The sequence below is a fragment of the Phaethon aethereus genome (assembly GCF_964289735.1).
Source record: "Phaethon aethereus genome assembly, chromosome: 6".
Lineage (NCBI taxonomy): Eukaryota > Metazoa > Chordata > Aves > Phaethontiformes > Phaethontidae > Phaethon > Phaethon aethereus.
The window spans coordinates 40,507,079-40,523,643 of record NC_138580.1 but is presented as its reverse complement, the minus strand read 5'-3'; the positions used below and the strand labels follow the sequence as shown (position 1 = coordinate 40,523,643).

Genomic DNA, 16,565 nt, shown 5'->3' with positions numbered 1-16,565 from the left:
ACTTGCATTCTGGCAAGCTCTAAGCCTTACTTGAATGACTTTTGGAAGAAGCTTGTATTGTTTCTGCTCATCAAAGGCAACAGTATTGTGATTTGGTTCACAGGAGACCATTTTATTGCCAACTTGAAGCGTTCCAAAACCACACCACCTTTTCTGGTGGTTGTTTTTCTTTTTCCTTCCCCCCTCCAAACTAGGCAAGAGTTAAAAAAAGGTGTAATTATGATTTCAATAGTGATTTCTTTTAACTTCTCAAGCATATCTCATCAACAGGATATACAGTACAGTTCAGAAGAGTAAACATTTTTAAAAGTAAGCAAACAACTTTTTCAACCAACATACACAATTTCTTGCTGTATTTATGCTGAACTCTTCTTTTAACATGGACAAGTTATGAAGTTAGTTTTCTTCTTCAGTACAACATGGACACAGGACTAGTACAATCCGGGCTGGTTTTGTTGTTGTTGAAGTTAAGGACAACTCTAGTGTGGAAGCCATGGTCCTGCTATCCATCTCCCTTCATCATCTCGCATAGCGCTTAATGTAATCTTCAACTTTATTCCGAAAGTCCTCCTAGAGGAAAGCACAGTCAGAATTACCCCAAGCATGTCAGAGAGGGACTCACATAGGACTTGCAGCCGTGGTGGATAGTCCCGTTAGCACCGGTAGGGTCAAATTTCCATCAGGTGGAAGGCCCACCGCTCTCCCCAAGACCCAGTACACGTTTCTGTCATGGCATATGAGAACCGAGGCTACCGCTCGAGTCCGTGCAAGCAGACGTCCGCGCTCCGCCGGGGGTCTCCTCTGGGGACTGAGCTGAACAAAGAGTTTGCCATCACCAGCTACCAACATAGACCACAAACAGCCTGTCTCACTGGTTGCTGGTGCCAGGAGACGGGGTCCCAGCGAGCAGCAGGTACCACACAGCAAAGATCTGGCCGTGGCTTTAGAGAAGGAAGGGAAGCTGTTCTTTTGGGTAAAAGAGGCAAGGCGACAGCAGGAACTGTTACAAAAGCTGCATGCCTGAAGGTAGCTCTGTCCCAAATACTCATTCCGTCCTCCCCCGGTAACTGCACAATATCGCAGGTAATCAATCACTGCTTCCTGCCCCCCGCTCCCCATTTATTATAGCCTAGAGAATTAAAAATTCATCGGCCAAGTCACTCGTTTGTTAAAGTGGTTCAGAGGAAACGTGCTTACACCTCAAGCCCTCCACAGAAAATGTAACAGCACTATTATATAACCTCTGTATCTATGGAAAAGCACAGATTTCTGGTAGTTTATCTTTATAAAGCACAGAGATGCTGAGCGAGAGAAATTCTGACATACTTTCCTCATTTGATCCTTGTCCAAGCCCGGATGTCAGACAGATGCTACATTCCTGTAATGTTATTCTGAGCCTGAACCTTGCCTCACACACTTACAGCCTGTTATTAAATATGTACAACACAAACACACCAGCTGGCCTGCGCTCCAGATTCACGTGGGGGGTTCACAGCAAAGTGCTGCTTGCTTGATTTCCACCTCCCAGTTTTGTCTGCTGGTTAGAATATAAAGCTGGAAAACCTGGGAAATTAATGTACTCACGTCTGTTAAAAAATAAAAGAAAAAGAAAGAAAACAGCACACCCAAGAGATGAAGAGGTTTTCAGTGCAGTGTCCTGGTGTGCTGGAGCTGCCTGGAGAGCAGGGGCCATGGAAGCACTGAAATCCTCTGCCCACCAAGTCAAGGCTCTATTTTCACTAGGAGGGGCATAAAGTCTCACTGCCAGGACCTGAGGGGTCACAGCGAGGCATGGTCCTGCTCTAAGCAACATAACTCGTCAGCTCCAGGTTTACAGATGCATAAAATGACGCCCTTTGAAGGCACTGGTACGTTCTGAGCGTTCTGGTACAGTCCACTCGGCAACGAGCTGAATAAAATGCAGTTTACAGACAGAGCAGCAGTTCGTGAGTTTAATGCCCCCCCAGTAAATACTGGCCATTCATTATTCAAGGACCTTAACATTGCGTCTTTTTTACTTTTTTGATAACAGTAGATTGAGCACTGCAATATATGCACCATGACTTTGTACTGATACTGCTAAGAAGGTCTGAAAAGAAGCGAGTAGTCGCTTTTAACTGTGAAGCTTGTTTTCAAAACAGGGAGAGAGCTGCCTTCCCTTCCAGGGGCACGCAGTAACCCATTCTGAAATTTGAAAGATATGGCAAGCCAAAGCTAAAATGTCATCGTCGTGCCCGGCCCGATAACTTTGCCTCTTTCTATCTTGTCTACATCAGCTGTGTCTCCTCTATTTAAAAAATTTTAATTTCCCCTCATGTCTTGATCAGCTACGCACTGCCAGTTTGATTTAGCAATACAGTGACACTAAAACATTTGCTGGACATCACATCACACCAGAATAAAGCAGTAATTTAGCCTTTTTGCTAGAGCCAGCCTTGGAATGCAGCAGTATTTCCTTGGCCCCTGCACCATGCTTCAAACACCTCCTGATCAGCTCCCTTTTACGGTGGCTTGGTTTTCTGCTGGTGAGTTTTTCTATCGGCAAAAGGATAAAGGTTATCTCATGGTTAAAGTCCAAAATCAAAGAATCAAAGAATGATCCATCAGAAACGTGATTTCGTTTTCCAACTGGTAAAGTGCATCAGAGAGATGTCCATGAACTATATGCAAAGTGCTCTGAATCTCAAAGAAGTCTGAAACACGGGTTAAGGCCAAAAATATCACAGGCATGGAAACAAAAGTATAAACGCACACTTTAGGGAAAAAAACACCCACCGCTAATGGCTCCTCTCAAGAGAGGTACAGATCTGTGCTTTGGAAGAAATAAAAGCTGAGAGCATAAATTACAAGCATCCATTACAGGAAATCACTGTAAGATGCTTGACACCTCAGCATCGGGCAGTAGGAGCCCAGGTGCGGAGAGAAACCAACTCTTTAGGGCTGCAGAAATCCCTTTCCTCCTTAGAGGCCTATGAGACAGGCTGCCTGCACTTCTTGGAGGAGCAGCTATTTTGGCACAGCATGGCACCTGCTAACGGCAATATTCTGCGTAGTGACTTAACTCTGCTGCAAGCACACATGTTTCCATACTCGTACAGCCGTACGCCAAGCGTGCTGAGAAACTAATGCTACAGAGCTAATGCTGTCTTCGTTTTAAATAAGATTTCACATACCACGCAACTTCAATCCTTTGACGACAGTTCCGATAGCCAAGTGCCACGTTAAAGTGTTTTTGAGTAACTACTTATAAATAACACATCTATTAGAGCGGTTTCCAGCTCTCAGGCTGCCTCAGGCAAGAAGAATCTCTAGGTACCTCGAGTCTGTTAAAACAGCACAGAAACAAAAGAAAAGTGACATTTTGCATTTGTTTTCAGTGCTGATACATTGTGGACTACGTTGATGCAAACTAGAATAATTACTCATAACGGCAAACGATGCTGGAAACCTCTCATTTACTGGTTACGGTGGTTGTTCTCAGTATTACGGACCCATCGCTCGCAGCAGCAACACTCGCTGTCAACCTGTTCTTGTGCAGTCACAGCACCAAAGCACGTCAGTCACAACACTGCACCTGATAAATGAAGCCTTTTGGACTCATGGTGCTACTGGGGTATAGAGCTAAAGAAAAGGCTGCTAGCTACAAAAAGGCAAAGACCTACCTTGGCAATATCATTGATCTTTTAGAATAACCAAAACAGCGACACTTCCTAGTAGTTTTTTGTTTGTTTTACAACCATCCAGGGTCGCTAAGACTCTTAGTTACAATCCCCAATGTAGTGGAAAGCGAATGAATTAACCGAGGGCTTGATTGCATGTTATTTCCTACGCTTGTGTTTCTCTGAGAGATAGGTCACTAAAAGAAATTGGGCACAAAGCTAAGAAATACCACTGGACACGCAATAGGGCCAACTGCATCTTCGCTGTATCTATAAAATCTAAGAGCAGTGCAGTACAGACAGCTCGGAGCATCCTCCAGTTTTTCACCCCTAACTTTACGAGGTTTTCAAATGGGAAGATGGGCTCTCGGCACTGACTTAGAAGCAGGACCTCAGCGAAGAAGGAAGGCTCCAGAAATCCATGCCGTCACTTAGGCTGACTCGCCAGATGAAGGAACTGACAGCATTGGCAAGATTATGTTAACACAGTAACACAGCATGTGAACCTGGCTGCTGAACAGCACGTTCTCATCCCGTAGCTGTACTATTCCATCTTCACATGCCGTATGGCTTAACAGTTCCTGATTAACGGGGGGCACTTTTCTACCTGCACATCTGTTTTCGGGTGGTGCTGAATAATCAGAAGCAAAAAAATTAAATCAGAGCAGCACATATTCTGCATTATAAAGAGGCACATATAGAATCCTGCTAGGAATGCTAAGGGAAAGAAGAGGGACTCGTTTCATGGGAAGTGAATCTGGAGACGCGCTGTTCACCCGACACGTGGATGTTGCGTGTGCAAGCACCCATCGCCATGCAGTACATACCTGTCCTGATACTCTCTGCGACATAAAGCAGTGCATTTTGCCCTCTCTTAGCTTCCCTTCAAGGACAGATCCTAAGCGTAGGACTACTAGAAAGATGGGCCAGAAAGCAAGTTGTGCAAAACACCTACTCTTATTAAAAAAACAAAGCCTACCCACTTGAAGGGAGCTTCCTTCTCCGATTATTTCTGCAGGAGACTCCAAAGAACTGTACCCACCCCCAAGTCTTCATTAGTGCCCTGAGCCCCATCCATCCTTGATGCCAAGACAGACACCGATGAGAAAAAGCATACCACCTCCCGTGGTCTTGATGCTGAGAGGCAGAAGAATCAGGAGGTTTGCTGCTGGAAATCCCCCACCATCAGAGCAGTTCACGTCAATGACCATTTATCCTCCTGCCACAAGGCTCATCATGACGTCCCTCTGGGCGCCGGCCACGTCCCACTGCTAGCTGGGTCGGAGGCACAGCTGCCTGCCTCTACACTGAAGGACTTGCCCACGTCTCGGAGTTGTCAGGCTAAAGACTGATGAAGGGGGAGAGGGCTGAGTGTTAACTGTGACACTTTACTACAGAAGCACTGACGCTGTAACACATGAAACTTCATCCGAAACGACTCAGCCAGCTGTGAAGCCCTGACAGGCCATCAGTGAGCGCTGGAAATACCACCTTTTCCAAGGGGAAATCTAATTTTAAACTACCATTGTTTATCAACCTCACTGTACAGTCTTTCCTTCACAAATTTCAAGATAAAAGATATATGGAGTAAGAGGCAGACAAAACTGCCCTTGGTTCTCTGGAGATGTGCTGGGTGGTGGGGAGGAGTGAGGCTTGGGTTTCTATCTGGGAGCAGTACCTGCCACCTTGCCTTGTTCAGGGTGGAGTGCCTGGTGCTAAGCCAGGAGACAGACTTCCTCGGTGCAAAACCGAGTCACGAGATTCAGGGACCTAAATTAGGCAGAATTTGGCAGACCTTGTAGGCAGAAGTCGAAGCTCAGACAATGCCAGTATCCCCTTTGCACAACGGCCATCCCATCACACAGCGCAGTAACAGGATGGACACTACAAGTATCAGATTATACGATTCAACAAATGCCTTCCCCATATCTTTAAGGGGAAAAAAAAGGTATATGATGATCAGCTGGGAATAGGAAACTAATAAAAATGTATACAAAACAAAGCATCGTAACTCTAAGCATACTCCAAAAGAGCACAGCAGGTCTTCTCCCAGCTCCAGCTGGATGCCGAGAGGTACAGATGAGCCCGGACACAGCTCCGTGGGGACTGAGGGATGCCTTGCCCCACATGCCACCCCTACTGCTCCCAGGCACTGGGCTGCAGCATGTCCCCTGCTGCCCCACCTTCCAGGTCCCTGGCCCATCCCAGTCCTCACCCTGAATAAGTAAGACCCTGGTGGAAGCCCAGCTCTGAAGGCGCTCAGTTCTCAAATCCAAGTACGAGAAGAAACCGTCTAAAATGGGAGAGTTTTTACAATTTTGGAGCAGACCCAAAGCAGCTTTGCCCTGAGCTGCGGGGAGGTGAAAGGGAGAGAAGAGCGATCCATAAGTAGCCCTGCAGGAAGTATTTGCTGCATGAGTAATGCTGGCCAAATCACTGCTTCGTTTGATGAAAATCATATGGGGACAATCAATCAAAGGGAAATTCAAAAATCCATCGGTGGATGAAAAGTATGGAATATAAAACCACGATGTATTTCATAATATCATTAGCTGAAAACTGGGTTACAGCACAGACCATAAAGTTAAAACATACATCCCATTGAACTTCTCCTGGGTGTATTTTTGTCCTTAAACAAAGAAGGTATTTATACAAAGACGTTTAACAACCAACCTTAAATATCTATATATGAGGGTGTATATATATATATCACAGAATCACAGAATCACTAGGTTGGAAAGGACCTTCAAGATCATCAAGTCCAACCATTAATCCAGCGCCACCATGTTCCCTAAACCATGCCACATCCACATGTTTTTTGAACACTTCCAGAAAAAAAAAAAACATGTGGATGTGGCACTTCAGGACATATATTTGCTTTTAGTAAGAACTCTGGCCAAAGACATCAATTTCAAACAACTGATTTCATGATTTTCCTTTGTACTGTATGTTCTTACCAGACAGCATGATATATGCAATGATTTGTATTAAGAAAATATTAAAAAGCACATCATTATCTCATTAGCTTTAGATAAAAATAAAAATACTGACTGATGTAATACTAAAACAATTCATTTCTGTCTCAACTGACGAGCTGCTCATCTTAAAACCATGCCACACTGAAATGAGATTAAAAAAATATGGCAGACTATAAAAAGTGGTTACTACAAAGTATTTTACACTGAAGGCATAAACAACCCCAGTACATGGCCAGAGTGGTAATTTGTGACAAATTGTGTATCTTTGAGGAGCACTTGGGAGAAGATATATAGATAATTATGGAAACAAAAGGAAAACGGCCACCCCAAAACCCCAGACGAGAATCACTGTCTACAATTTGTAAAAGCTTACTGAAGCACGCACTCAGGAACTAGGTAACTTTTCAAAAACTGGGGTTTGACCCAATTTGGCACCTCTAACAGAGAAGACACTATTTTTTCAACAATTTATACTGCACTGAGTTGTACTGATTAACTGCTTGTCTGCTGTTAAATTTTAATCTGAAAAAGAAGGAAGATCTGCTCAGTTATCAAAGCAAACACAATACTTCTCCGTGACAGCTACCAGAGAAGTTTGGAAAAGTTGTAGTGGAAACTTTATCGCAGGAATTTATTTTTTTAATTTAAAACAAATGTATACATAAGAATTACACAATTAAAAAAAAAAAACCCAAAACAAAGCAGATTCATCTCATTATCCTTAATATAACCAGTACCGGTACCACTTCACACACTGCAGTATTTGGCAAAATTTTTCTTCTTCCTACTCACAATATTAACCTCAGTTTCTGCCCTCAAGTACGTTAGAGACCAGAGACTATTCTCCCCTCTTTGAGGGCTGTGTTCAAGCCCCCAAGGGCTTGAAGGCCACGCTGGCGAGTCCCTGCACGAAAACACGCAGCGTATCGCATCTGTCCCTCAATCGTGACTACAACAACCCAGATACTGTGACAAACTCTGATCCACCTTCACGTCGTTTAGACTTACAATACTGTAAAATTCAAAGAGACAAAAAAAAAAAAATCACAAGAATACTCAGTTGCTCCTGCCCTTCCCTCCCTTGCGTTAAAGAAAACAATGAAATAATAATAATAGTAATGATAATAAAAAAGCGCTATTTTAACAGAACACTATTTTAATCCAAAGCTTATCACCAAGGTTAAACTCCAAACAACTTCTGTCAGGACCTTACCTGCAGTTTTACTTAAAAGTGCAGTTTAGTAAAGGGATCTTCTGCGCACCAGGAACGTTACTCAGCTCCAGGAGGAGGATATAATAATCAGGTAGATTTATTCATTAGCCCTATGAAGTATATTTAAAGCGACCTTTTCTTTCTTTTCCATCTTGCAGGAAATAATGACTATTCACACCCATCAACCCACACACCCACTCCCATTTAAAAAGGAGCTGAATGAAATCTTTGAGTAATACAAAAATCTCAAGTATGTGGTGTTTTTCCAATTCATGTTCCTGCCTTGCTATCATTTCCCTGTCACTGTTTTATTTAGCTCAGCCCCTATACCATCTGAAGACTTTTCCAAGCTCTGTAATTAAATTTTAATTCTATGAAGAAAGGGAAGAGTAGGGGGTGAAGAACCTATACACAGGTATCTCCCACAGGCTCCTGTGCCTAGCAGGTGCAGTCGAAACTGCATGGATTTTCACAGCCTGTGTTCTCTACTTCAGACTTTAAACACTGTTTCTAGACATCAAGCAATTCTGATTTTGCAAAATGGTGAGAAAACGCTTTAGTAGATCTCTTCAGTAGCTAAGTCCTAGGTGGAAAAAATGGTGGAATTTTTACTGCAGGGTTAAAAAAAAAAAAAGCCACCACCCCAAAACCACCACTGCTGTTTTTACTGCAACTATTTGGAAAAAAGCAGCATTGTGGGGAAGAAGAGAAACACTAAGTTTTGGACCTTTTTTTGAAAAGTATCTGTACATACAGGTAGGTTACAGAATTGATGTGAGAAGTAGTGACCTGCCTGCCAGGACACTGCCCTGGGGAGAAGTCTAAGATTTGTTGCAAAGATAGAGTGAAGCATTAGCCCGCCGAGCACGAAGCAGCACATCCATTTGTTACAGATTCTCAGATCTTAAGTAGGAACCATTTCCCTCATGCTTCTGCAAACTTTCTGTTGTTTGCCAGTGAAGCAAAGGTAAAGGAAAAAAAGCACTCTCTGAAGTTATCGGAAGAGGAGGTGTGAAAGCTGCCGGGGTAGCCAGGGATAACTACATCTAAATCCCATTTGTGCAAAGGAGAGGGAACCGAGCCAGCTGAAGCAGGCAAAACGGCTTCCCAGAGAAAATCATTCCTTGGATCAAATGCAGTGCGGGTCCTGACACCCTTGCCACATCTGCCCTTTGGTTTACGGAGTGGCTTGGCTGGAGGCAGACGGTGGAGCCTTCTGCGAGTCCTCTGGTCATACAGCCGCTGCACCAAATGACTTGGGTTTTGCCCTGACTGCGACCAATTTTCTTATGACGGTTCACGATTTCGCCCAGGTTGCTGGAAACAAAAGAAAACCTTCTGGCAGATTAAACAGGGAGCACGGAGATTGCTCGGTCACTCGGTGCCTGATGTCAGGCACTTGTCTCCCCGCTCCTCCAACGTTACTGGGGTCAGCCCAAGGCTGGCGCCAGGCACAGTGGCCATCTTGTCAATACAGTTGTTTGAAAGGGTTATAGAGAGAGCCCTTCAAGAAAATTACCTGAATCATCCCAATTACACTGTTAACCTCCCCGGCGCTGCAAACGCACTTCCACCCATGAGGATGCCACTCGTTCCCAAGAGAGGAGATGTCCTCGGGATCTGAGATCATAATGGATAAATTGCAAGGGCAGAGGAAATCGGAGCTGCCTGTGTCTGGCGAGAGGGTTTTTGCAAGTCATTCTCTACTCAAATGATGTTCAAACAAGCCTGACCGGGCAGGCGAGGCACATGGGGAACTCGGCTCAAAGAGGTCAGACTCCATGTTTGCATTCAACCACCTGCTGTATGTTTCCATTTTAAAGCCATGCATTTTTCTAAAGAATGCAAAGCAAAAAGCTTTCCTTTTAAAGCCACTTACTTGCCTAAAGCACGTAAAACAAAAGCTTTAAAACTTCTGCATTTTTACCACATTTCTGTCATTACCTCAGCAAGTCAAACCATCTGCGAGAGCTTAATCAACTTTGCTGAACCTGAAAGAGGCTCCATCCATAATCAGTGTTATTAAAGATGGATAATGGTTTCTATAAATACTTTTAGCATTAGAAATGTAATGTTTTTCCTGTAGCACAATTAGCTGTGCTGTTGCTTATTTGCACATGCCGTTTAATGTACTTTAAACTCACTGGGAAAAGGCTTTAAAGGCTGTAACATGGACACAGAACATAAAATGGGGAGGCGATCCAAGAAAAACCCCAGTGCAGTTCTCTAAATGCAGGAATACTGCAGAAAAACAAAATATGTATTCTATTGAGGCTGTCACAATTTCAGTGAGAACAACAAACACCAAACAGGGTGATTGGGTGTGCAAAGGAAGTGAAGGATTTACTGCGATAAATATGGAGATAAATAAATGCAATGACTCACAGGGCAAATTTTTATGAAAAGATGTTTTTGGACTGGGATGGTACTGTTGTTCTTAATAAGACAGTAAGCTGTAATCAGAGAGTAATAAAAACCCCACAAGAAAATTAAACAGCTTCCCAAAAAAACACATCCAGTTTGAAATCCTTTTAGGGCTAAATTCTTTCCCAGTGTGGTAAAAGCTTGGAAAGCTGAGGTTAGCTTCTAATGCAATGGATCAAATTCTTCCCTCAAGAAGCTCCTTCTGCCGCTTACCAACTCATAAACCGTAAAAGTGGTGTCCACAGGCACTCGGACCGGCTGGAGACCTGTGGTCTGAAACAAGCGGCTTGAAGAGAATTCCAGGAGAATTAAGATGCGGGGGCTCTAGTTCTGATTTCTTACCTAGCCCTCCAAATCCAGAGATCTGGAGGGCTAGGGAAGGCAACGGAAATGACGCACATGCTGACTGTTGGCTATTGCCCTGCTGACGTCTTCAGGTGCCGCAGCGACATGCGCACGTTCCCATCATCGGCATGAAATCAAAACGGTGCGTGGAGCAGCTGACATCTGAGCGGTGGCAGCATACGTCAGGCAAGCGAGGCTGCAAGTTCTGGATCAGTTATGAGTACTGTGGGATTCATTACAAATCAGGGAAAAAAAGTTTGCTTACACAGAGATGACAGTCTTTTCTGGCCAAAGGTGAATATATACTTCAATTCCTTGGATACGCTTTGCGGGTGCATTTAATTAGAACGATTCTTCAATGTTTTGTAACCCCTTTTAGAAGAAATCAGAAATAAGAAACTTGCATTTGTTCCTGGATACTGAATTGAATATCTATTTTACTTGAAGAAGGTTAAAAAAACCCTCACGCTTTCATCACATCACAGTTTTGTACCATTAGAAATAAAAAGCAGTGTTCTTGAAGAAAATGTTCAGAACCAGCTACTTCCTATTAGGAAAAGAGACTTCAGAATATCAAGGGCTGGTGCAGGGCTATCAATTTAAACAAGGGAATGAGGTTAAGTGAAAAACCTCATACTAGACAATGGACAAAAATCTCAGCCCATGAGAAACTCAAACATAAGTAAAACAGCACAGCAAGGATGAAACTACGCCAATGTAAGCAATACATTGCCTCAAATATTCTACAATGCAAACAACCTAAAAAATGAGGGCCTGACAAAGCCAGCCTGAAGCAAACATAATGAAAGCAGGATCTGGGCATGCCTCTCCTTGTCAGCTCTAACGATATTCCTGTCTTGACAAGTGCTAAATAGCCTTTCTGTTGCACATCCTTCCTTGAGCTAAGAGCCAACAGCATCAACTGAGTTGTTGCCAAAGTCCAGCACTGAACAAGTTGAAGATGAAAACATACTCATTTGCATCCTAAATTCTTGTACCCAGATCACAAATCAAAAGCCTGAGGAGTTCCTGGAGGCCCAGATATATCCTGGTAGCTCTTTCTGAGTCTCTCTGGAAGAGCAGTGGGAGAAAATGCACACAGAATGGGTCAAAGGAATGGAGATGACTGTCCTGGGTGGAGAAATTTGCTGTGTGTTTAGAGTAAAAAAGGTAGCACTTAAAAGAAAGATGAGATCGGCACTCCAGTTTGGAACACTGCAAGTCTTAGAGAGACCGTTTGTAATTATGACCCCGCAAAGCAATTACTCATACTTTTAAGTATGGTGTACCAATGTTACAAGCTCTGGGACAGCCAGCTCAGATCCCTGGTAAAATAAACAGACACCAGGAAGAAACAAGAGAGTTGAGAATGGAGAAAGATAGCAAAGACGTTAATTTATAGCTTAGCTATGTCTTTGTACATATCTTTTGCAATGATTAATTGGATCATTCCATAGAAAGAACTGTCTAGAGAGCTGTCCTGAAATCTCCTGACATACCACAACTGGAGATGAAGCATCAGAAAACCCAGCAAAGATCAAGGGGTTCCTGAAATACTGTAGCAACCACCACATTTGGCAAAACATTTCTTATGCTACTAAGTTTTAAAAACTATCCCTTCTTACTGTTTCTATGGGTAAAGAAGTAGCTGTATTGCCTCAAACTCTTTTCTGCCATACCCCTGGATCCCACAGCAAACTCTTGGGAACTTTCTTTTTCACGACAATTTCTTGCAAGAGAGACGGTGACGTGATGAACTTCACATCCAAATAATTCCAAGATCGTAAGGAAGAGTGAAAGTAGAGGTGAATTGAAAACAACTGAAAATGATAAGAGGTAAATCCAATAAGATGTTCAGACATTATGAAAAGGATAGCAGAATGCATGCAAGCAGAGCAGCTAGTATGATACGGTATACAATCTTACAATGGCTTTTACAGTGCCACTCTTTCTGTAAACCTTGAGAATTAATAATGCAAAATAAAGAAACAGTAGCTTCAAAGCCTTGACCTCAATTAATTCTTAAGCAATCCTAATAGCATCTATCTTTCTATTGTTGGAGGAAGAGCCAGCAGTACTGAAAATGAAAAAAAGAGTCGTGCAAAAATCCTCTAAAAATTAATGTATACAGTAGTCTGATTACTAATTACTTCAAATGTGGCTAAATACGGAAGAGGAAAAAAGACAAATGCAAGTAAAAATATGCAGATCTCATGATCAGTATGAAGTAATGGGACTCCCCGTGGCGTCTGAACAGCTCGCAGGTAATTCTCTTTACCAGAATAAAGTCTCACTTAGTGTGCAAGAGTTTATTTGCAAGCCACACATTTTCACCCATACAGCTAGGGAATATCTAGCAAAGTCAAGAAAGGGCTTTAGAAGACACATTCAGCAAGCAAAGACAGCAAAATTTGACTGCCTACTGATTTGCAGACCATCATTACTGCTCTCCTCCCCCCACAATGCAGCTTTTCCTTGATACTCTTTACAAGCTCCTCTCTCCCAGCAAGAATGCCAGTTCCCTCACCCTCCTGTAGCCCTTTTGGGTTGCACCCAGGTCTCCTTGCCACCAGGTGGGAGAAAGGCAAAGTCCATGGTCTGCTCCAAGCTGCACACACCCACATTGGCCAGACAACAGCCCACCTGGAGCATGTCCTCGCTAAGCTCGCATGGGAGACTTTCCTGGTGGCTCACTGACAGACCATCCTCTCTTTGCTCCTGATGACAATTTTTGTGACAGTTATGGGAGCTGGATGTAAAGACTCTGCTGCTCTGTCAAATTTGATGGAAACTGATGTGTGTGTTCAACAGCTACGGAGGATTGAGGGGGAGGCTGGGATGAAGGAAGGGGACAGGTGAATGGCATCACTGCATAAGCCTTATTCCTTTACAAAAAAAGACTAAAAAGCAAAGCAATTGCTAAAGGTTCACTTCAGTGATGCTCCAAGACAAACTGATGAATGGATGGTGAGGTAAACTGAACCTGCCGAACAGCTGGGCTCAGGGGGTTGTGATCAGTGGCACAAAGTCCTACTGCATTACTCAAGGGGTTGATATCGAGGCCAATGCTGTTCAACTTCTTCATGACCTAGATGAAGGGGCAGAGCTTGCTGATGATACAGAACTCGGAGGAGTGGCTGATACACCAGATAGGTGTGCTGCCATTCAGAAGGGCCTTGACAGGCTGGAGAATTGAACAGAGAGAAACATCATGAAGTTCAAGGGGAAATGCAAAGTCTTGCCCATGAATACAAGGGGTAATGAATACATGGGACAAGGGGTGATGGTTTTCAACTAGAAGAGGACAGATTTAGATTAAATATAAGGAAGAAATTTCTCCCAATCCACAGGTTGCCCAGAGAGCTGGTAGATGCCCCATCCCTGGATACGTTCAAGGTCAGGTTGGATGAGGCTCCGAGCAACCTGCTTTAGTTGAAGATGTCTCTGCTTACTGCAGGGGGGCTGGACTAGACAGCCTTTAAAGGTCCCTTCAAACCCAAAGATTCTATAACAACAATGCCATCCACCAGTGCATGCTGGGGGCCAGCTGGGTAGCAAGCAGCTTTGCAGAGAAAGACCTTGGTGTCCTGGTGGTGACCAAGCTGACCATGAACCATCAAAGACAACTGCTAGCATCCTGGGCTATACTATGAAGAGCACTGGCAGCAGGTCAAGGGAGGTGATCCTTTCACTCCTCTCAGGCCTGATGAGACACATTTGGAGTGCTGTGCCCAGTTCCAGGCTCCTTCAGGACTAGAGAGATAAGGACCTCCTGGAGTGAGCTTAGCAAAGGGCCACAAAGATGATTAATACATTGGAGCATACAAGGAGGCACTCAAATTTTGCTATCTTTGCCTGCTGAATATATCTTTTAAAGCCCTTTCTTGATTTTGCGACATCAATTTCCATCAAATTTCAGAGCAGCGACTGACCACGACTGTTCAGTCTGGAGAAGAGGCGGCTTGGGGGGACCTCAACAGATATAAGTATGGGAGGGTGCAAAGAAGACAGAGCCAGACTCTTCTCAGCAGTGCACAGTGACAAGGTGAGAGGCAATGGGAACAAACCGAAATACAGGAAATTTCTTTTAAGCATTAGGAAAAGTTTTTTTACTTGTAAGGGTGGTGGAACATGGGAACAGGTTGCCCAGAGAGGTTGCGGAGTCCCCGTCCTTGGAGACACTCAAAATCTGACTGGACGTGGTCCTGGGCAATGTGCTCCAGCTGACTCCACCATGAACACAGGGGCTGGACTAGGCAATCTCTAGAGGTCCCTGCCAACCTCAGTGACTTCATGATTCTGTGAAATACCTTCTGAAAGTGTCTCAAGGATGAAGTGCTGGAAAAACTATGGTTATAGAACAAACAGCCCTCCTAATGTGATTCTGAATCACTGTTTACCTGGTTATGCTGGACATAAGCAAGATCGAACAAATAAATGTTTCTATCAAGACCTTCAACTTGCAGTTACATTATGTCACCTGCCAGCTGCCTAGCAAAGTTTTCCAGTGTCTCCTTACTCAGTTTCATCATTATCCATCATTTTATATTTCTGAAAATTACTCTGCTGCTGTTAGAAGAATATTAGAATGACAGTCTCCAAAACAATATCCAACTTTTATCAGAGAAGTGAAAGGATATAAAACAGAAATCCTTCAAAAACGATAGTGGCACTGAGGTTGACACATCTATCCATACCACAGTGATATACCAAACATAGGAACATTTTGTTAAAAATGTAATTTTTAGTCTTGAGAATGGAGGAGGAAAGTGTCAGGCTTGTCAACTCAGTAATTCCCTTACTCTCAGCTCCACAGAAACTCTTTTGTTCTACACCCAATTACTATTATCTCATATTCCAATATGTTCAAGACCAGATTGTTTAGCTTATAATATATGGATGGATTCCTCCCCTTCCCCTACCCAATTATACTTTTACAGCCTAGGAAACTTTAATCAAAAAATTACTTTAAACCTGAAGTGCCTTGCAGTTCTGTATCTCTCCCCACTTACAATAATTTACATTAATTACGTTAAATTGATTGCTTCTAATGATCAAGGCAAAAACTTTTTCCTTTCCACCTACTGTAGTAGCTCTCTGTACTGTGCTGCCTTGTTCAGGAAATTATTCTCCTGATGGCAGCCTTTATTTTTAAAAAGATGGACACCAAATTTAATCATACACAAGAGAGAATCATACACATACTTTAATCACACAGAAGAGAGAATTTCCTTTCAGCTAAGGAATTATAGCTGTGACTGCCTGTAGGATACAGTAATTCATATCATGGATGAGTAACCACTCATCATAAGGGTGAGTGAATGATGTGGAGCCACTGCCAAGCCATTAAAAGCAACTCTCTTCTCAGCAGCACAAGGAGAACGGTTTCAAAAACCCAGGTGAAGCCTCTTTTTGTCAGTGTTACGCAGTGACAAAGAGTGGCTCCTCAAGGGGGGGTGGCTATCTGTACCAATTCAGACAGGAGAGTGAGTTACTGTTAGGGACTCAGTGCTTAAGACTCGTGCTGATTCCCTTGCCAAACGTTCTCTACTCTGTTTATCTCAAAAGTGGGCTGATTGTAGGGTTGAAGTTTCTAAGATGTCAGAAAGAAAACCCTTGGACAAAAGTCTCAGCAGTGATTGCAGCCAGCGCAGCGCTGATTTAAACCACAGTCCAATCTCAGTGCTGAAAACCAGAAGAAGGATTTATTTTTCAGGCAGATAAAAAAAGTAGAACGTCAAGCTTAGATTACAGAATTGGCTGCTTCTTCCTTTGTGCATTTTAGCTTTTCTATATAATAGGAACCTTTGGCACCTCCAAGTAAGGAGGGCAGCACAGCAGAGAAAAGTGGTCTGTCTTTACTCCTTCAAAACTGAACTTGTCAGAGCAGAGATAAAATAGGTCAGAAAGGTTGTCTGTGTAGGAACATTACAGCAAGACTGAGAC

The 16,565-nt window shown here is 43.3% G+C and overlaps 1 protein-coding gene across 3 annotated transcripts in view; it reads right to left on the bottom strand.

Moving 5' to 3' along the window:
* Positions 1 to 519: 519 nt before the first annotated feature.
* Positions 520 to 16,565, bottom strand: part of UBE2F (ubiquitin conjugating enzyme E2 F (putative)) — a gene marked incomplete at both ends in the record, with an annotated part of 86,309 nt that continues 70,263 nt past the window's right edge. For all 3 annotated transcript variants that reach the window (XM_082001492.1, XM_082001493.1, XM_082001494.1), the window contains one exon: positions 520 to 570. In XM_082001492.1, coding sequence (XP_081857618.1) covers positions 520 to 570 — 51 coding nt within the window. The remainder of the gene's footprint in view (positions 571 to 16,565) is intronic.